The sequence below is a fragment of the Nelumbo nucifera genome, chromosome 1 (assembly GCF_055504915.1).
Source record: "Nelumbo nucifera cultivar China Antique chromosome 1, China Antique-T2T, whole genome shotgun sequence".
Taxonomy (NCBI): domain Eukaryota; kingdom Viridiplantae; phylum Streptophyta; class Magnoliopsida; order Proteales; family Nelumbonaceae; genus Nelumbo; species Nelumbo nucifera.
In genome coordinates, this window is record NC_142649.1 from 161,049,454 (window position 1) to 161,071,755 (window position 22,302).

Below are 22,302 nucleotides of genomic sequence, written 5' to 3' on the forward strand. Positions count from 1 at the left end.
ACTGCATTTTAGAATATGGTATAGATACTTGGAACATTGGAATGGATTTCTTTATTCTTGGAAACAAGGGTGTTTCTCTTCCTAGCTACTTTTGCATTACCAAAACTAAGGAAAATGTTCGACACAATTATATGATAAGAAGCTTTATTTGTACATCAGGCTTTGGTTCATTAACTGGTATATATATTGGTTAAACTAAAGGTTCTTGTTTGGGAGGACTAAGATTGAAAGTAAATGATGTGGTCTCCACTCTATAGACCCAGAAAATTTGAAGTAGAAGGATGGTTGTTTATATGGGGGAGTAAGACGGGAAGTAAAATGATGTGATGATCTCCATTTAACGAAAGAGAAGAAAGGTAAGAGGAAGGTGGTGCAAATTCTGCATCAGTTTTTTGATGCAAAATTTGCACTATTAATTAAAAGTGCAAAATGAGACAAAAAAAAAAAGAAAATTGCAAATTTGAGGTTTAGGTCTAGCACTAACAATCTTTTAGTGGAAGGGCAAAAGGTCATTGTTGCACCCTAATGATGATGGCCACTGCTAATCTATGCAGTATCGTGTTAAAATAATTTAACGCAATATGGTGTCGTGTCCTCCATTATTAAAGGTAATGATATATGTACAATTAACTAATGACCACCTCAACTACTATAGCTCTATATGTTTTGTTTGGAACCCCCACTATCCACTTGGTGACTTGGGTTGGGGTTTTTATTTTATTTGTAATTAATAACCCACTATATTCCAAGAATGTGACCCATTATACAAATGTATTCAAAATTTCAAAGCCTTTCTGTTGAATTTTTTATCTGGTTTAGGAAGCTAAATTGTATCTGGTTTGTTAAAATATCGGTTAAGATTTATTTATATCTTTTTCTGAGTGGGAGGCCAGCCAGTAGCCAATAAGCCAAATGTTTGAAGGAAAAGTCCACTTGTCAGAGGACTTTGCTTTAATATTTAATATTTATATTTGATTGATTCATATGTATGTCGAAACAGTGCTTAAGTGTTGTAATGGTATCAAATTAATCATCATTAACAAAAATAATAATAAAAAATAGCCCAACTAGGCCCAACCTTGTCGCCTTCATTTGGTTGGCAGATACCAGACGTTTACATCATTCCCTAATTCCTTTGAGGTAGTCAGCCCTTTTGTCTAATGCAAGCTTCCTTTATTTTTCAGGGCATTTAGTAGTGTCAAATGAGGTGGATTGCAACCATTTTGTCACTTCTTAATGTGATCTAATTCAGTGATTCTTTACTACTCAACCAGATGGTTGATGCAACCAATTGGATCATATTGTGGGTCTGATTTGGGCAGGATCCATCCCATTTTTGTGGTCCATTCATGGTCAGGGTATTTCATTAGGTAGATAAGATTCGAGCACTTGTGCAGGTAAAAAAGTGTAGTGTAACATGAGGAATAATTGGGTAAAAGAACAACTGAGGTTCTGAGTCCTGATCACAGAATAGGCAGAACAAGGAACCCATTTTATTATTCTATATTAGCATACTGACAGACAAATCCTTTTAAACAGTAAAGCACAGGGTAATGGGAATCAGTTGGCTTACCCTCTAGACTAAAGATCTTACAGAAATGAGGACAAAAGGTTTATGTGGTTTTACCTTGTGCTTACATATGAGAAATTATCTGTTCTTCACTATTGTTTTGATTAGCATGTTCTTCAAAATGTGAAATAATAGAGAAAAATACAAGTATACTTCAAGAGTTATTTTCCCAGAGTGCTATTGTACCAGTCTCCATCCCCCCCACCACAAAGAATAAAAAAAAAAGTTAATAATTGATCAACAGCACACAAACAACCACAAATAGCTCTTTGGTTTATCTTTTGTATATTAAATATTTTGCTAATATGAAAGATGAAAGCTCTACTTAAATGTCAAAACTCCAAAACCGATTCCAAGAAGAACTCTTTTACTGTTAGCCAAATACATGTGAACAGTAATTGATTCCTGTTAACCAAAAACTTCATCAAAATTACAAGCTCACTGAGACCCCTATCAACAGAGATTGAATTTTCAATACATTCAGCCACTTAATTTTTCAAATGTTGTCAAGTCTATACAGTTTTGATGCTTCTCCATCAGAAATCAGTTTTCCAGATAACCAATCTTGCTGATAGGCTTCAAACCTTTTCTCTTCATCATTTTCCAACTCTGTGTTAGAGATGTTTCCATTTGTACACCCATTTTTTGAATTTTGGGGGAGACCATGCAAGACAAACTTAAGAAGAATATCCTTGTCCTATTTCTTTTTTCTCCTCTTTTATAATTGGAACAAGGGTTCAATTTCTTTATGAAAATACCAATTTCCCTGATCAACAATGAATCTTAGCTGAAGATGGAAGCAATTGAAAGAAGACCTAACCTGCAGCCAGAAGCCAAAACATGATAAGAGATGACATCTCAATCATTATCCAGCTCAAAAAGGCCAGGCAGACTGACATCTGGAATTTTGGGCAATCTGGCACCCTGCAGCCTCCCAAGTCTCTGGAGTATAAAACTGTTATCCCTGCTGCAGAGGATGCTGCTGCAAGAGACAATGTAGCTGTAACCTGTAATAATTCATTCAAGACCATAACATAATTTCCCAAATAGAAACACAAGACAACTGGGCTTAATAGAAGAACAAAGAAACATTAGAAAGTTTAAGGGAGACCAACCCAATCCCCAACCACGAAGAGGCTGACCAAAATAATATTGTGAAGGATCTTCTTTCTTGCCAAGGCATATGCATCCAATAGTGCAAGCCCAAAGCTCCAAATGACTTGCAAGCCCATTGAAGCTATCAGGTAGCTGCAAAGGACAATTTAGAGTACAAACATGATTAAAAACTCTACATACAAAAATGAACAGTATTGTGCTATGATACTAGTAAAGAACAGTATTTTGAAAATAATAAAACCATGAATAATTCCCATAAGAAATGTTGAGGACTATGCCGGTGAGAGTAGGGATTCTCACGGTTCACCGTGGGCCTATTTTTGAAACCGAACCGGTATTACCGGTTTTTGGAAAACTGGTAAGCGAAACCGAACTGAAGCCGTTTGGTTAACCATCGGTTTTTCGGTTTTTCTATATTTATAGTATATATTATAAAAAATATACAAATATATAATAAAAAAACTAGAAATATATAATATAATATTTTAAATAATAAATAATATATTATATATTATAAATACATAGTTATATATATACTGCATATTTATTAATTTATAATATATAGAAAATATATAATATACATAAAATATATAGAAATATATGTAAACCGGTTGGTTCGGTTAGCCGCCAGTTTTCTATATTGGTTAACCGAAACCGAACTAGTACCTTCGGTTTTTTAAAAATACCCAGTTCGGTTAACTGGAATTTTCAGTTCGGTTTCATCAGTTTGGTTCAGTACGTTTTTTGGTTTTTCTTGCTCACCCCTAGGTGAGAGAAGATAATATTTGCACCCAAGTTTACAAGATAAGAACGGAATAACCAATTTGACATTATCATCATACAAGCCTTATCCCAACTAATAACCAATTTGACATAAAGAAGGAAAGTATGAGGTAAAATTTGGAGATTTGAAGCACCCCAAGTTCCTTCTATAAGCAAAATTGCATCAATGCACTTAAAATGTGACATAGACAATTGACTTGCCTAGACAGAATCACTATTGTGTTAGACGTAGTGGTAAGTGGCTATTAGACCGTCAACAATACCAAACTAAGGCAATATCAAATAAACTTATGCTTGGTACAATTTATATAATAACAAAAAAATATTCATTTTTATATTAGTATAGTTCAATAAGGTGAGTAATTTGGTTCTCCTTCGATGAAAATACTAAAACCAATATGAAGGACGCCTATTAAAGTTTTCTTTTGATTGTTAAATAGGGTAGTTCTGTTTGCAAAGAAGGGGTATCCCTTTTATCAAAATTAGGTGGTCGCTGGAACAATAATGCATACAAGGAACACTGTCAGAAGTTCAGGTTTGACCAGTGTAGAGACTAAGAACAAGGTGAAGATGAAAGATAAGAAAGAAAACTAAAATTATTTTTATTTACCTACAATATTAGGATTTTAAATATTTCTAACTTCTTGTCAGCTAGACAAAGCATGGTTTTTGTCTGGGTGAAGCCTGGCCCTGAGCAACTGTTTAACCAACTAATCATCTGATTCTCCTGATGCCTTGACTACACTGGTCTGTAGGATTGATAGTATGAAATTTTCAAGATGCCACTGCTGCAACTTCTAGATAGAAAGTGCAATCTGTATCAAAGTAATCTAGAAGCATCCATCTAAGATATGCAGTCAAGGAATAAAATACTAGACAAACCACTTCATTGCTTCAAGGAGTTATCCAAACCATTTTTTTTTTTCTTTTGATGCAGAAATGGCTTTACACATAAGTAAATCACTTGTACTCTAGGTATTTTCAGACCAAAAAGAAATTCTTGAATAGCTAAGATGTACAATTGCTAACTAGAGCAGCAAATCAGCAAAATGGAGTGTTCCCTGTCAGTAAAGCATGTCTACCACCTGACTCAAATGGAAGGAAATACAAAACCTACAGGGAATATATCCATCATGGAAAAAGAAATCTTAAAAATCGTTTGCTCCAGCTTCATCATTTTATCCTTTTGAAAACCAATATGGAATTCCTGTTACTCTTCTTCAGAACTATGCATAATAGTTTCCATTCATGCTACCCAACTTCATCCTATCCACTTTCCTCTGCTTAAAAGGGAAGAAAAAAGAAGTAAAATTAGGAGAAAAGAACACAAATTTGATAACTCACAATTTCCTATAAGGCTAACTGGTGCAAAACTACAGACACTATCATCCTCAGTTCTTAGATTGTATGATACACACATCTCTAGGTTTTCTTATTAAAAAGGCTAAAATACTAAAAGTTGCAGTATCCTTAGAAATCACTAAGACCATTAAGGCGGTTAAAACTGCAGAAGGCATGCATAATAAAAAAGAAAAGAAAAAGTAAATTTCGTGATGGCAAGACTTATGAGTTACAGATAGTGTTTACTTTTATTTCAAATCTCACCAATTCCTATAAGTTCTGTTCTTTCCACAAGATAGGAGGAAAATTTTCAAGTTGTAAAATTTCAGTTGTAGGGAAAAATGCTGTAGATGGATTTCTGGATGCTTACACACATGTCACTATTTGGTGTTGGTAAATGGAATAGTAAGGGACTTCTTTCCTGCATGTAGAAGGCTCAGGAAGGGGGCCCACTTTTCTCCTTTCTTTTTACCCTGCTAGCTAATGTTTTTGTCAGGATAATTTTTAGAGCTGACAGGGAACATTTGATTAGGGGGTGAAATATAGGGAGGGATGATATTCAAATCATTCACCAATAGTTTGTGAGTGATATAATAATTTTTTTGAGGTGGTGATTCTCAAAAGGTAAGGAGCTCAAGGTTGGTGGCTAAACTGTTTGAGTGTACCTCAAATCTGAAAACAAACCTTGAGAAGGGTTGCACTGGGATAAACTTGGGAGATAGGGAACTGGAGTCTTTTCTAGGAATTCTAGGTTGTTTCATCTTGGCCAATGATCTAGGTCTTCCTTTAGGAGCAAACCCTGAAGAAAGTAGGAATTCGGATTAGCTGAATGCTTTATCTGTTCAGCGGGCTGTGGAACCAATGATGAGGTTCCACACCAGTAATAAATTCATGGGCCCCACTGTAAAAGATGCGGGCCCCATGTATTTAATACTGGCGTGGAACCTTATCATTGGTTCCACAGCCCGCCGAACAGCTAAAGCGTTCAGCTAAACCTTGCTCTAAAAGTAGATTTTGGAATCTGATTCTAGAGGTGTGCTGATGAGTTACCGCTCACCTCGGAAGCCCCTTCGAGGGTGGCTTAACCTCCTGAAACAGAAGATGAAGGGGAAGAAGAAAAGGGAAGGTAGGAAGAGGATGGACTCAGAGAGAAAACGAAGGGATATTCATTCACACCTTTTATTATATGATTATGGCCTTATATAGCTGGCCTACAGGTGTAATCATAGAGGGAATATCCTCTGATTGTAGGGTAACTAACTCTGGAAGATATCATGGAGGGAATATCCTCTGGCTGCAGAGTAACCAACTCTGAGTGTAACTAACTCTGGGGCTCTGTCGCGTGTCCTTTCTGTCTCCTTGTGAACTGCTGATGGGTGGTGGTCTGCTCCACTCCCACAGTTGGGTTCGGGGGGAGTGTTTGGGTCCCAACAATTCCTCCCTCCTTAGCATTGACCTTGCCCTCAAGGTCTAGGTATGGAAACCTCTCGTTCAGCCTTAGATAAGGTTCCCAAGTGGCGTCTTCTGGAGGCAGCCCGGCCCATTCTACCTTGGCTTCTGGCACAACCTGCCCACCTTGTCGAACCCAACAGAAATCCACAATTCTGATAGGCTCCGTGTAAATGTCCCCTTCCTCAGTGAATTGGGGTAAGTTGGATGAGATAGGAGTATGATTTCCCATAGCTTTCTTGAGAAATGAGATGTGAAACACCGGGTGAAACTTTGAGGTAGCAGGGAGGTCCAATCTGTAAGCAACAAGGCCCACTCTCTCCAGCACCTTATAGGGCCCATAATACCTGGGAGCTAGCTTGTGCCAAGCCCGTCTTACCACTGAGACCTGGCGGTAAGGTTGGAGCTTAAGGTAGACAAAATCACCCACCTGAAACTCTAATGGACGGTGGTGAGAGTCATAGCGGACCTTCATTCGTTGTTGGGCTTTTGTTAAGTTGGTCTTAAGCAGTCTAAGGATCTCGTCTCTTGCCAGTAGGCGGGTCTCTACTTCTGCCACCTTGGACGACCCATATTCATAAGGTAATATGGGAGGGGGTTCTCTGCCATATAGAGCCTTGAAGGGTGTCATTCCTGCAGCCGACTGATAAGTCGAGTTGTACCAGTATTCTGCCCACGGGAGCCAGTGGACCCACTGTCTAGGCTTCTCCCCTATGAAGCATCTAAGGTATGCTTCTAAGCATCGATTAAGAACTTCAGTCTGTCCATCAGTCTGCGGGTGATAACTTGTGGATGGGTGCAGTTGGGTTCCTTGCAATCGGAAGTATTCCTTCCAGAATGAACTCAGGAAGGCAGGGTCACGGTCCGAGACAATGGATCTTGGTGTTCTATGCAGTTTTGCAACGTCCCGTATGAAGATGTCAGCCACCATTGCTGCGGTGTAAGGGTGAGGCAATGCAGAGAAATGGCTGTACTTGGTGAGACGGTCAACCACTACCATGATAACCTCCTTCCCTGCAGAACGGGGAAGTCCCGTGATGAAGTCCATGGAGAGGTCTTCCCACACTTGCTCTAGAATCTTGAGGGGTTGTAGAAGGCCCGTGGGAGACTGTGAAGAGTATTTCTTCTATTGGCAGGTTTGGCATTCGGATACATAGTGCAACACATCCTTGTGCATTCCTACCCAATGGTAGTGACTGTTGAGCCTCTTTAGGGTCCGTAGCACCCCTGAATGTCCCCCCAACGCGGAATCATGAAACAACCTTAGCAGTTCAGTTTTGTGGACGGAGTTCGGAGCAACCACAAACCTGCCCCTAAAGAAAAGATCAGGTCCTACAATTTGGTAACCCGCAACCTGGGAAGGGTCACGTCTCCACTTATCCCTAATGTCCTGTAGCTACGGATCAGACTTGGCTTCTTGCCGTATAGCTTCAAACAAGGGAAAACTGGGCTGAGAGCAGGTCAGTTGGGCTAGCTCTTCTACCTGTGATAAGGCATCAGCTACTCTGTTTGCAGGCCCAGGCTTATACTCTATGTGGTAGTCAAATCCCATCAGTTTACTAAGCCATTTTTGCTGCTCCGGGGTGTGCACCCTTTGTTCTGCTATGTACTTCAAACTTCGTTGGTCTGTCCTTATAATAAATTGGCGTCCCAATAGGTATGTACGCCATTTCTGTACTGCCATTACCACAGCCATCATTTCCTTGACATAAGTGGACTGATTTTGGTGAGCTGCTGAGAGAGCCTTGCTGAAATAAGCAATGGGCTGCCCTTTCTGCATCAGGACGGCCCCTACCCCTACACCCGATGCATCACACTCTATTTCAAAGGGCTGAGAGAAGTCCGGAAGAGTGAGGACTGGAGGACTAGAAACTTCTATCTTCAAGTCTTCAAAGGCCCGTTGGGCATCATCAGCCCAACCGAAAGAATCCTTCTTTAACAGACGCGTTAGAAGGGCGGCCATAAGCCCATACCCCTTAATGAAGTGCCTATAATAACCGGTAAGCCCAAGAAAACCCCTGAGAGCCTTTACAGTAGTGGGCTTGGGCCACTTTTGGATGGCATCTATCTTTTCTGGGTCTGCCATGACCCGCCCTGCTGCAACCACATGGCCTAAGTACTGAATCTGTTTTTGTCCAAAGGAACACTTTGTCATTTTGGCATGTAACTGGTGCTCCCTTAGAGTTGTGAGGGTAAGTTTCAGATGTTCCATATGGGTGTCCCAATCCCTACTGTAAACCAGAATGTCATAAAAAAACACCAGAATAAATTGCCTTAGGAATGGCCTGAAGATGTCATTCATGAGGGCCTGAAAGGTGGAGGGGGCGTTGGTGAGTCCAAACGGCATAACCAGAAACTCATAATGGCCATCGTGGGTTCTAAAGGCTATCTTGTGGATGTCAGCCTGGTGAACCCGGATCTGATGATACCCGGACCGCAGGTCTAGTTTGGAGAACACTTGTGCTTCCCCTAACTCGTCCAGCAGTTCATCAATGAGGGGTATCGGAAACTTCTCCTTCACTGTAATCTGATTCAGGGCCCGGTAATCTACGCAAAAACGCCAACTACCATCCTTCTTCTTCACTAGGAGTACAGGGGACGAAAAAGGGCTGGTGCTGGTCTGTATATGCCCTTTGTCCAATAGCTCTCTTACTGCCTTCTCAATTTCCAGCTTCTAGAAATAAGGGTATCTATATGGCCTCACACTGGCCGGTTTGGAATCTGGTAAGAGGGGTATCTGATGGTCATGGGCCCGGGGTGGGGGTAATTGGTTCTGTTCCTTGAATATGTCACCAAACTGATCGAGTATCGATCGTAAGGCCTCGTGTTGGGCTTCCGTGGGTTGGTTACAGCCTTAATTGTTTAAAATTGGGACTGTGGGCCGAATGCCTAAGTGCATAAATAAGGTCTGTCCAGCATCCTTGGAGGCCCGTATCATGGAAGCTAAAGTATCACCTTGGGGAATAGGGGGCCGCACCCCTTGTAAATGACAAGTCTGACCATCCTGGTAAAAATCCATTGTCATTTTGGCCCAATCACAAAGTGCAGGACCTAGGCCACGTAACCAATGAATTCCCAAAATAATATCAGCCCCCGAGAAATCTAATGGGTGGAGATCTACCACGAAATTATGGCCCTGTATGAGGATATTTTCCTTCTTACATACACCATCACATAACATCTGACTCCCATTAGCCACATGGATCGAAAAGAGAGGAGTGGGTTGTATAGTCATACCTAGGTGCTTTGCCAAACGGCAAGTGATGAAATTCAGGGTAGAGCCACTGTCAATCAAGATCATCACAGACCGGCCAACCAATCTTCCTTCTACTCGCATGGACTGAAGAGGGTTGAGGCCCATGAGAGCGTGTAAGGAGATCTCGGCTCCGACAGGTTCTAGTTCGTCTGATATCAGTTAACAGTCTTCTATGTGCTCTAGTTTTGTCCCTTCCGGCTCTTCCTCTGTCTGAAGGAGAAACACTCGTTGGACCCGGCACTTATGGCCCGGCCCAAACTTGTCATCACAGTTGTAACAGAGGCCCTTCTCGCATCGGGCCTGCATCTCATCCCATGAGAGGCGTTTGAAGGGCATAGTGGGCTTAGGCAAAATGGGCTTCTGAGAATCCCCAACTTGTTTCGTGGGTTGATAATCGGCCCGTTGGGTAACCCTCACATTTGGGAGGACAGCTTGCTGGCTCTGCGTAGGTTGTCGATTTTCTCTTCTTGCAGGTGAGCCAAACCCATCGCAGCCATGACTGTCGCTGGACGGAGAGCCCTCACCTCCAGGCGGATATCCTCTCTGAGGCCTCCCACAAAACACCCCACTAAGGCCTTCTCCGACCACCCATGTACCCTGGTCGCCATTCTCTCGAACTCGAGCTGGTAGTCTGCTACCGTCCCAGTCTGCTTTAACCGAGTGAGGAGTTCGTCGTAATCCACGAATGTCGTCGGCCCAAAACGGATGCACAGAGCTTTAGTGAACTCCACCCAAGTTACCTGAGGATGGTTTTGACGATACCACTGGAGCCATAGAATCGCGTCTCCTTCTAGGTGAATGGAAGAGATGGAGACGCGCTGGTGTGTAGGGGTTTCGTGGTACTCGAAAAATCTTTGTACTCTGAAGATCCAAGGAATGGGATCTCCACCGGAATAGTTGGGAAAGTTGATCTTAGTGAATTTTCCGGGGGGGTAACACCCAGTTCTTTGGCTGTTGGAAGCAGAGGCTTCCGCCCCTGCTGGGTGACTAGTCTCGCCGGATTGTTGCTGAGAGGCGATGCTAGAGACGACCACTTTGAGTTCCCTGAGTTCGTTCAGCACCTAGTGGAACTCAATCTCAAGCTGGTCGACTCTATCATCCATGGTAGAGGAACGTGTCTGCGGCATAGCTAGCCTGCGATCTGGATAGCCTGGCTCTGATACCAACTTGATGAGTGTTATGGGCTCGGGCGTAGGATCTCGTCACGGGTCGGTCCACGGGGAGAACCTCTTGCTTCCCCTTACGCCTTCCCTTGCGTGCAGACCCTATTGTGGAAAACCGAATGGGTGATTTGTCCAAGAGACCACCCAAACTCTCCTCACTCTTCTCTTGACTAGAAACTGAATGCTTTATTCCAATTCACAGCTCCTTAAATAGGAGATTACAAGAGGAGACTCCTTACTCCATTCGACTAAGCTAGGACAATCCAACTTTAAATCAAACTCCTACTTCTAACAGACTTCTAACAGAACTCAGTTCTTATCTCTAATAGATAAGTAAGAACAGAACTAGATAAGTAAGAACAGAACTCCTACTTCTAACAGACTTCTAACAGAACTCAGTTCCTATCTCTAATAGATAAGTAAGAACAGAACTGGAATAAGTAAACTATTGGCGAGCTGGCAAGAAGAGCTGACGTGGCAAGATAAGCTGTTGTGTGGGCCCCCCTCACTGCTGCTGCCGGCAGCGGTAATTCTTCCCACGAATGCATCCACAACAATGAGTTACCGCTCACCTCGGAAGCCCCTTCAAGGGTGGCTTAACCTCCTGAAACAGAAGATGAAGGGGAAGAAGAGAAGGGAAGGTAGGAAGAGAATGGACTCAGAGGGAGAAAACGAAGGGATATTCATTCACACCTTTTATTATATGATTATGGCCTTATATAGCTGGCCTACAGGTGTAATCATAGAGGGAATATCCTCTGATTGCAGGGTAACTAACTCTGGAAGATATCATGGAGGGAATATCCTCTGGCTGTAGAGTAACCAACTCTGAGTGTAACTAACTCTAGGGCTCTGTCGCGTGTCCTTTCTGTCTCCTTGTGAACTGCTGATGGGTGGTGGTTTGCTCCACTCCCACAGTTGGGTTCGGGGGGAGTGTTTGGGTCCCAACATGTGCAAAGAGGTTAGTAGGGTGGAAGAAAAATTATATCTCATTGGAAGGTAAAATAGTTTTAATTAAATCTACTCTAGCAAACCTTCTAGCTTATTATCTTCTAGTTTTTAAGATCCTGCAAAGGGTGGGTAAGAATTTTGAGAAAATTAAGGGGTCTGGGAAATTGTGAAATTGTGTGCAAGAATAAAAATCAAGGGAGTTTGGAATAGGAAATGTGGGGAAAACAAATATGACTGTTAGGAAAAATGGTTATGGATAGGGTGGTGGCAAGCATACATGGAAATTTGGATAATGGTTGGGATGCTAGTGTTTCTCATCGAACAACCTTGGCTTCTTCATGGAAAGCAATCCATAACATCCTTCCTCAATTTCTAAATCTTGTTAAGTATGATGTGTGTTTTTGGAATAAAATGTTGCTTTGGGAAGACCTATGGTTGGGTAGCTCCACACTCTCAAGGACCCCTTTCCATCCTTGTATTCTATTTCATTTTTTATCAGTCCTTGCAATCCATTTCTTTACTTATAAAGGAATCCATTGTGAAATTTTTATCCTCCCCATTGTCTTCAAATGGTTACATTTGGAACCTAGGTTTTAAAAAGGGGCTAAGGGATGAAGAATTTCATTTGATATCTCAATTGTTCATAGACATTGGTCACATCCTACAGATGGATTTGTTAAATTAAACTTTGATGGGAGCAGCCATGGTAAGTCAGGTCCTTATGGGATAGGAGAGTATTTAGAAATGAAGAGGGTCACATTTTTGCTTTATTTTCGGGACCAATTGGTATCGGGGACTCCACAAGGGCTGAGCTCTTAGCTGTACTTCAACGGGTGCAAGTAGCAAGAGACATGAATGTGGAGAGGTTGATTATTGAAAGGGATTCTAAGGTGGTAGTGGTGGAATGGTTAAGAAATCTGAAAGCTGTGGTTTGGGTTTACAAAAATGAAGCCAAAAAGTTTAAGTGGTTTACTAGCAATATGGTTACAAGGATACAATGGATCCAAAGGTCAGCTAATGGATTGGTGGATGTTTTAGCTGAGCAGGGAGGGTAAATAGGGAGCAGTTATATTGCGCTCAGTTGTAATGTGTCATTAATTTGAGGAGAGGTAGTAGCTTGTACCTTTCTAAGGGGTTCTTGTATTGTTTGTACAAATATTGTTTCGATTTAATGATATATATATAAAAAGAAAATTTCAATTGTGTTTTGCTTTTACATAAATAAATTGAGTCATGAGAGAACTTCTTCAACTCCTCTGCTCTTCAATTTCCATCTGCTGAACCTTAATTCAAATTTTTGCAATATGTTGGGATTCTTTGCTGTAAATTAGCTATAAATTAGGCTACAAATCAGGTGTAAATAGCTATATAATTGTTTCCTTACTTAGAATAGATTAGGCAAGATTTTCTCTTTTAAAATAGGGAACAAGTCCTAACGTTTAGGACTCCAATTGTATATAAAAACATGTTCTGCTGGAATAGAAAAAACAAGTCATTCAAACCTAATTATTCACATGGTATCAGAGCAACCCTAGATGCCTCCTGTTCTTCCCACAGCCGTCCTAGGTCAGTTCTCTATCTACTGCTTTTCTAGCAGCATTCTACACTGCTTATTCCGGCAGTATTCATCAGCAACATCAAATACCATCCATGACAAACCCCAACGAATCTTCAATTGAAACTCCAAAATCCTCCTCCTCAAACGTCGAAACTGTTATGCTCAACAACAATGGTGGAGACTTTACAAACTACTCATCCACACCCATCACCATCAACAAATTGAATGGCCGAAACTACATCCAATGGTCTCAAACCTTCATGTTTCATGTCCGCAGCAAGGAGAAAGAAGATTATCTCACCGGAAATATCACCAAACCAGATGAAAAAGATGCTGGTTATCGGATTTGGAAGAGAGATAACAGCCAAGTTATGTCTTGGCTAGTGAATTCCATGGAGCCACACATAGGAGAAAATTTTCTCCTATATGAAACAGCTGCAGAGATCTGGGAGGCTGCAAAAGACACTTATTCTCACAAAGACAACACCCCCGAACTGGAGACAATTGAGGGCGTCTTGCATGATCTCCGACAAGGTGATTTATCTGTGACCGAGTATTACAACAAACTCCATCAAAGCTGGAAGCAACTGGACGCTTTTGAAAAATATTCCTGGGATGCTACCGCTGATCTCAAACATTACAAGAAGATAATTGAGAATAAGTGGGTCTACAAATTTTGCTTGGGACTAAATTCAAGTCTTGATGCTGTAAGAGGAAGGATATTTAGCACAAAACCACTGCCAAGCTTACATGAAGCATTCTCTGAGGTCCGAAGGGAAGAGAGTAGACGCCATTTGATGCTGGGGATGGAAAAATCAGCTGCTGGTGGTGAGTCATCAGCCTTGGCTGCCCAAAACCAGCAGCAGCCATGCAAAGGGGGAAGGCCATGGTGTGAACATTGCTGCCGCCCTGGTCATACCAAAGAAACCTGCTGATTGGAAGCCAAAGACAGCAGCAGAGAAGGAAACTCGAGGCAACATGGCTGACAGTTCAGAGCAACTTGCAAATTTTAGCAAAGAGGAATTTGATGGACTGAGAAGGCTGCTGCAATCACAGAAAAATCCATTAGTTGTTGGGTCAGGTTCCATAGCTCAAAAAGGTAACTTTCTTAAGGCTTGAAATGTAAAACAAGAGCACTATAAACCTTGGATTGTAGACTCTGGTGCTTCCGATCACATGACAGGAGATAGGCGAGTTTTCCACACATTCTCCTTGTAATGAAACTCTCACAGTTAGAATTGCAGATGGTTCTTTGGAAAAAGTTGAAGGAACTAGTTCGGTTGTGGTATCCAGGGACATAATACTCAAATTTGTTCTATATGTTCCTAATCTAGACTGCAACCTACTCTCCATAAATAAAATTACCCAAGATCTTAACTGTATAGCTAATTTTTCTCCTTATGTCTATGAATTTCAGGATTTGACTTCGGGGAGGATGATTGGTAGTGCTAGGAGTCATGCTAGGCTCAATCATCTTGAGGTTCAACCGGATTCTGTAAGACAATCTCATCTAGGAGTGAGTGAACCTATTTCTTGTCACAATAATTCTTGTGTGTCTGTTAGTGAGTTGAAAAGTGAGAGTGAGAGGTTGGTGATGGTGTGGCATTACAGGTTAGGTCACCCAAGTATTATGTACTTATCCAAACTTTTCCCAAGTTTATTCAGAAATAAAAGTGCTAGTTCTTTTCAGTGTGAAATTTTTCAATTTGCAAAACACTCTCGCATTTCATACCCAATTCAGCCATACAAAGCATCGAAACATTTTTCTATGATCCACAGTGATGTGTGGGGTCCATCTCAAGTTCCAAATGTCACAGGAGCTCGGTGGTTCATCTCTTTCATAGATGATCACACACGACTCACATTGATTTTTCTTATGAAAAATAAATCAGAAGTTCCTCAAATATTTAAGAATTTCAAAACAATGATTAAAAATCAATTTCAAACTTCTATTCAAATACTTAGAACTGACAATGGAAGAGAGTTTTTTAACTCTAGTCTTGGCTCATATCTATCAATTGAGGGAATCATACACCAAAGTTCCTGTGTAGATACCCCTCAGCAAAATGGGATAGCCGAGAGAAAGAATAGACACCTTCTGGACATTGCCAGGTCTCTGTTGTTTTCATCCAATGTTCCAAAACGTTTTTGGGGTGAGGCTATACTTACAGCAGCATACCTAATCAATCGACTTCCATCCAAAGTACTAGATTTTTCCACTCCAAATCAAGTATTTTTACAACACTTTCCTCAAAGTCGGCTGATTTCCTCTCTTCCGCTAAAAATATTTGGGTGTACTGTGTTTGTGCATATCCATCAACAACATCGAACCAAGCTTGACTCTCAATCCACCAAATGTATCTTTATAGGGTACTCTCCCAACAAAAAGGGTTACAAATACTTTTGTCCTAACAACCAAAAGTTTTATCACACCATGGATGTCACATTTTTTGAAACCAAACCCTATTACCCCAAAACTGATATTCAGGGGGAGAGTTCTAGTCAAAGTCAACCACAAGAATATCAGTTTTTCTTGGATAGCATAGATTGCACACCAGAAACACCGGAAACACCTGAAACACCTTCTCCAAGTGTCCAAATTGAACCTGAACCGAAACCAACTGATTCTGAATTTCCTGAGATAATTGTCTATCACAGAAAAATGGGAGAAACGAAGGAATCAGAGACTCTAGCAGATTCACAGATACTGCCAACATCTGAACCTAAGGTAAAAATCCCTACATCTGACTTACAGACTGTGGAGGAAAATTCTGCAGGTACTAGTTTAAGTGATCATGATAATTCCGATGAGAACCTACCCATTGCACTTAGGAAAGGGGTGAGAGAATGCAGAAGTAAGCCATTGTACCCTATTGGCAACTATGTGGATTATGAGGGACTATCTTCATCTTACCAAGCGTTCACCAGCAAAATCAATTCTATCTCCATTCCTGATTCAATCCAAGAAGCCATGGCTATCCTAGAATGGAAGAAGGCAGTTAATGAAGAAGTTAATGCTCTAGTGAAGAATGGTACTTGGGAAATTACTGATTTGCCTCATGGAAAGAATGTGATTGGGTGCAAGTGGATCTTCACTGTAAAAACAAAGGCAGATGGTAGTATTGAGAGATACAAGGCTCGGTTGGTAGCTAAGGGATTTACTCAATCCTATGGCATAGATTATGAGGAGACATTTGCTCTGGTTGCAAAACTCAACACTATTCGGATACTTCTCTCTCTTGCAGCAAATTTGGATTGGCCCCTCCATCAACTAGATGTCAAGAATGCGTTCTTGAACGGGAATCTAGAAGAGGAGGTCTATATGGACATTCCTCAGGGACTATAGAACTCATCAAACATCAACAAAATTTGTAGACTAAAGAAGTCACTTTATGGTCTCAAACAATCACCCCGAGCTTGGTTCGAGAGATTTACCAGAGTTATGAAGAGTAATGGGTATATACAGGGACAGTCTGATCATACAATGTTTGTCAAACATTCTTCAGAAGGACTGATTTCTGCGTTGATTGCCTATGTTGATGATATTGTTCTAGCAGGGGATTATGTTGAGGAGTTTCCAAGAGTCAAAGAATTTCTGACTAGAGAGTTTGAAATCAAGGACCTAGATAAACTCACATACTTCTTGGGAATGGAAGTGGCTAGGTCTAAGCAGGGCATTGTAGTTTCTCAAAGAAAGTATGTACTGAATCTTCTTAAAGAAACATGAATGCTTGGGTGTAAACCTGTAGAGACACCTATGGACTACACTACCAAACTTGGTTCAAATAAAGAAAGTGCTCCTGTAGATAAGGGAAGATATCAAAGGCTTGTAGGGAAGTTGATCTATCTCTCACATACTAGGCCTGACATAGCATTCTCAGTAAGTGTTGTTAGTCAATTCATGAACAACCCTACTGAAGAACACATGACAGCGGTGTACAGAATCTTGAGATACTTGAAAATGACTCCAGGAAAGGGACTGTTATTTAGAAAAAACTCAAGTAGGGAAGTGGAATTGTATTCTGATGCAGATTGGGCAGGCTCAATCACAGATAGATGATCCACTTCTGGATATTGTACCTATGTTTGGGGAAATTTGACAACATGGAGAAGTAAAAAGCAAGCTGTGGTGGCTAGGAGTAGTGCAGAAGCGGAATTTCGAGCTATGACTCATGGTATTTGTGAAGGAATTTGGGTGAAAAGAGTATTAGCCAAATTGAAGATACCTTCTGAGGGAACAATCCAGCTACTGTGTGATAGTCAATCTGCCATCAATATTGCTAAAAATCCAGTTCATCATGACCGAACCAAGCATGTGGAAATAGATCGGCATTTTATCAGAGAAAAGATAGAAGGGAAAGTAATCAAGCCTGTTTACATTCCTTCTAATCTTCAGACTGCCGATATCCTAACTAAAGCACTTCCAAGGGCGCATTTTGAAGATCTTAGTTGCAAGCTGGGTATGATAAATATTTACAACCCAGCTTGAGGGGGAGTGTTGGGATTCTTTGCTGTAAATTAGCTATAAATTAGGCTACAAATCAGGTGTAATTAGCTATATAATTGCTTCCTTATTTAGAATAGATTAGGCAAGATTTTCTCTTTTAAAATAGGGAACAAGTCCTAACGTTTAGGACTCCAATTGTATATAAAAACATGTTCTGCTGGAATAGAAAAAACAGGTCATTCAAACCTAATTATTCACACAATATTTTCAAATCTTATTTCATTTAAAATATAAGTTTCACTGGTTTACTAAGAAACATTAAGAACCAGTCTGCTCTTTCTACCTAAGACAACTCTTCACAATGAGAAAGAGTGGGACCAAATAAAATAAATACAACTATTCTTGACTGGATACCAGTAGTCAATTTAAAGAACATGTTATCTGAATCATTTATGGATATAGAATGCAGATATTTTCCCAATTATTACAGTACTCAAATACAACCATTGAAGTTAAAACTGAGGACTTTTGATATTACTTCCACCCCTTCGTGAACTGTTTCAACTTTCAAGTTTTATATCCATTCAAAGGAACTTGTAAAACCATTAAAGACAAATCATACAAGGCATCTTTCAAAGATCCTCATAATGATTACTGAAAGCCAAATCCATCTAGACCTAAATTGCATTTTTTTAAGAAAATTACATTTTAATTATCAGACTCCCATGCTGCAATTAAGTTTCACATCATACTTTAGAGTATGAAAAGCACTAGCCCTTAGATGTTTTAACACCAACATTAGATTCCTGTTGTTCAAAGAAATTGAACATGAGATTCAGGTTGCAATCTGAATAGACATATGCATATTGACAATAGGAGTGAGGCCCCTTGGAATTTACCAAACTAAATCTGCAAAATGATTCTATAGACATATGCATATTGACAATAACCCTTTTTTCTACGATCATCCTTCACATTTTCAGTAGAATGTTGACCATTTAAAACATTGACAAATGAACTTTATTATTCCCAATGTGATCACAAGAATATTGCAGCTTTATCCTTGTTAAAGATCAACAGTTTTTATTCAGTTTTTCCAAGAATAATTTTTATATCATACATGGATTGAAATCATGGGCCATTACTTGGTGTATTGGTACAATATCGGGCTGGAAAGTGTGAGAACATTGGTACAAGTCTGAAAGCAGCCACTTTGTGAAAAAAAAATTGCCAAAGGTTAGGAATGTATCCAGTCTACCCCTCCCGAGACTCCAGATAGCTGGGACCAACATTAGGTAATGTCCTTTTTACAAGGCTTGGAATCACTTTAAAGCAAATTAGTTGTAAGATAATTTGGATATCAAACACAAAGTAATAAATACATTGCTTTACTAGTCTTCTTTCTGGACAATAGTTTTGGTCAATAATCTCCTACATATCAAATGCCTAGCAAATTGGTTATAAAATAATTTTCATATCAAACACAGTAATAATTTCCCCTTCTCATTTGGATTTCAAATAAAAGATCGTTACAGCTTTTCCACTTTTGAAGTAACATCATCAGCAAAGGAGGATGTACAGTTATCATCAGGTGAGGATATTTCCTGCTAGTTTCCATAGTGCCCCATACACTTTATGCATCCTTTAGTATTATATTAGAAATGCCAATGTCTTAATTATTATTCTATCCATCCATCTATGGAATCATATTTGGGAAGAATTGATGTGATGCCTTACCACATTTTCCATTCTCACTGGTTCTTAATTTCCCTTTATTCTCAAAACTTCAATTTATCAAGCATCTAATTCCTTAATGACCTTTAATTTCTTACACAAACACTAATCATCAACAGAAAATGGACCAGTGAACAGTGGTTTGATAGTTCAACTACAAATGTTTAGAGAATTTTCTGTTTCTCAACAATTTCCATAATAGGAAAATGGGAATCACTTCAGGTATGATTTGATAGGCATTTTATTTTCCATCATACACTTGTCAAACTCTTTGCCACCTTAGGGCCTTGTAACATTTAGGATGTTGTACTAAACAAGAGCTAGAAATATAATAGAGAAAACAGAAAAATGTCTGTGTTTTTATCTTAATAAAACAATGTTGGGCTGATGGTAAATCATTATTTCTTCACTTTCATGAAGTCAGGCTTCACTGCATGTGCAAGAAAGATGCTTTATGAGGATAAGTTAACAAACTGGAACTTCTTATTGAATTGTTCCAGAAAAGGAACAGAGCAATAGCATGACTGGTCAGCTGGTCCAAGAAAACTTTCCTTCTTCCCTCAGTGATCTATGTCCAAAGATAATAAACACCTTTTAAGGAGGCTCCTCAACGAACAAAACATAACCCACTGAAATATCTTTTTAGAAGGAATAGATCATGGGATCAAACCAAGTAAAACCTTAAGTGCTTGAAGTTGGAAACAAATAAGAATTTCCTTCTTCCCTCTGTATTGCCAAAAAAGGAGGAAAAACAAACGATAGTGGATTGGATTTCTTTTTAGGGTTGTTGGTTAGCAAAAGAGATGGATAAAAAATTTCCAAGAAATATGGAGAAACAAAGCTCACTAATAAAATGGGATCAAGGACCCAAAACATGTAAAAGCCTCACATCAAAGAAAATGTTGTGAAATTGTTTCTCCCTCAGAAGTGCAGTTCACAAACAGAAGTCAATAAGATAAGTAGTGATATCAAAAGTATCTATTTATCTTCTTACCCAGAAAAGAGTATCTACTTATCTACCTAGATGGGTGATTATGTCGAAAGTAGTAAAATTCTGGGAGATTTCTAGTAAGAATGGAAGATGTAGTAAAATCAAGTAAGTAAAGTCAAATCCCAGAACTGGAATTCAATCCTGCCTTCATCTACTAAACATTAATCATAATGTTATCATATCCAAAAAACAATAAACGTTGATTTTTTTATAGATTTAACCACTAACCACTGAAACATCGAAAGGGCACTATAAAGATGACACCAAATCTTATTAGACCAAAGGTAAACTTAGGATGAAAAGGTAAACTTAGGATGAAAAGGTAAACTTAGGATCAAGATCAATTATACCACTTCAAACAAAATGGACAAACATAGAAGGCCTTTCTGAGGTGGGAAATCCAATAAACATTTGAATGAGAAGTTTTAATTAGCTGAAGGATTAGCCTTTTCATAAAGAAAGTCAAAGTTAAGAAGCTCCATCAAACTGAAGATGGGGATGAAGGGGGAAAAGGTGTACAATTCGGAAGAGTCAAATACCAGAAAGCAGTAGAATTGAAGAAGGTTGATGCAGTGGCCATTGAAATGATCGAACCAACCGCGAACAAACACTGTGAAATTCGAAGAATAAGGCCAGTCAAAGTCCCAGGTGTTCCGGGGAGATCCTTCATCTTCACTAACCCAGAAAACTTCAGATCCTTGACTGTACAGAAGGAAGAAAACCCATCACCGCAATCATCACAACACATAAGAAAGCTCCATTAAACCCCCCACAAAAGGGACCCCCTACCGAATGCCTAGTTGGAAAGAAAAATAAAAGCTAAAAAGAATCCATCTTTAAAGCACTAAAGCAAACCACATTTTGGACCCTGTAACTGATACCAACTGCGAAGAGAAGAGCTCATCTGAGATGGAGAGAGAGAGAGAGAGAGAGGTTAATTTTGGAACACTCCAACGTCATGGTCATTAGGCGGCTCTGTCAAGGTTGTGGTCGCCGTTACAGTTAACCGTAAATTCTGGTGGTTCCGTCACTTTCCGTTGTGCGGCTTCTGCCCATGTCATGTTAAATTGATTCATTGTTATATTAGGCAATTTCTACGATGTCGGAGGGTATGATAGCTGAACAACTTTAACGATTTGATCAATGGGAAGTGAGAATCCCTGTGAATTTTGATGAATTAACACTGGATTGGCTATCTTTTTAAATGGGAAAATTTATTTAAACATCTCCTTTTCATTTTTCTGACAAATCTTTCTTTATTTTAAGGGTAAAATATAAAAATCTCCTATGAAGTTTCTGAAAATCCGAAAAAACCTTTCTTAAAGTTTCACTTTCATAAAACCTCCCTGCAGTTACCTTTCTTCCGTCTTTGTTTCAATAATGACCACTTCAAAACTATGAAATTACCCTCGTAAAAAAAAGTTATGAAATTACCCTTACAATTTATTAGAAAATCTTTCAATATAATTTAAAATGCCAGATTTGCTCTTTAAGCTTCACTAGATCTAACACTTTTATAGAGTAAAATTACTTTATTCTTTTCAAAGTGAAAAATTCTTTTAGGGGTATTTTAGTAAATTATTATATAAATTGATAGATGTAATGGTAAAATTAGTATTTTTGAAAAACTAACGAGACAATAAAAAAGGAGGTAACTGCAGGTCTTTTCAATACTGCAAGAGAGGTTTTTGTGAAAATGAAACCATAGGAGAGGTTTTTATATTTTACCTTTATTTTATTCTCTACAAAAAAATATTCCTCTATTAATCATAATAAGGAGAATGATCATTCAGCCTAGGGTCAGAATTTTTAGGCTCAAAGTACAATTGGGGTGGATGTCAATTCACAGGCGGGCATTGGTGTATAGAATGGGGGCTTTTGACCTTTTGAATGTTTATAAATCTGTAGTGGAAATCAGAAATCTGCATTGGGCATATCCATAC

General features: G+C 39.5%; 1 protein-coding gene across 2 annotated transcripts; it reads right to left on the minus strand.

Moving 5' to 3' along the window:
* Positions 1-1,838: 1,838 nt before the first annotated feature.
* LOC104610043 (CASP-like protein 5B3) lies at positions 1,839-21,375 on the minus strand. 2 transcript variants are annotated; one of them, XM_010276499.3, is made up of 4 exons: positions 20,899-21,375; positions 2,686-2,818; positions 2,468-2,577; positions 1,839-2,390 (listed from the first exon to the last, which is right to left on the minus strand). In XM_010276499.3, exons 1-4 carry the CDS (start codon positions 21,105-21,107, stop codon positions 2,354-2,356), a joined length of 489 nt encoding a protein of 162 aa, XP_010274801.1. In that variant the 5' UTR covers positions 21,108-21,375; the 3' UTR covers positions 1,839-2,353. The 2 variants fall into 2 exon arrangements, with proteins under 2 accessions (XP_010274801.1, XP_010274800.1); XM_010276498.3 differs by having other exon boundaries at positions 1,839-2,577; positions 20,899-21,367.
* Positions 21,376-22,302: the final 927 nt, after the last annotated feature.

Excerpts from the sequence above, each read along its gene's own strand:
- LOC104610043 (XM_010276498.3), bottom strand. The coding sequence starts at position 21,107 with ATGTGTTGTGATGATTGCGGTGATGGGTTTTCTTCCTTCTGTACAGTC. Across the intron at positions 2,819-20,898 it reads TTCAATTCTACTGCTTTCTG|CTACCTGATAGCTTCAATGG; the intron begins GTATTTGACTCT and ends TGTCCTTTGCAG. Across the intron at positions 2,578-2,685 it reads TCTTCGTGGTTGGGGATTGG|GTTACAGCTACATTGTCTCT; the intron begins GTTGGTCTCCCT and ends GAATTATTACAG.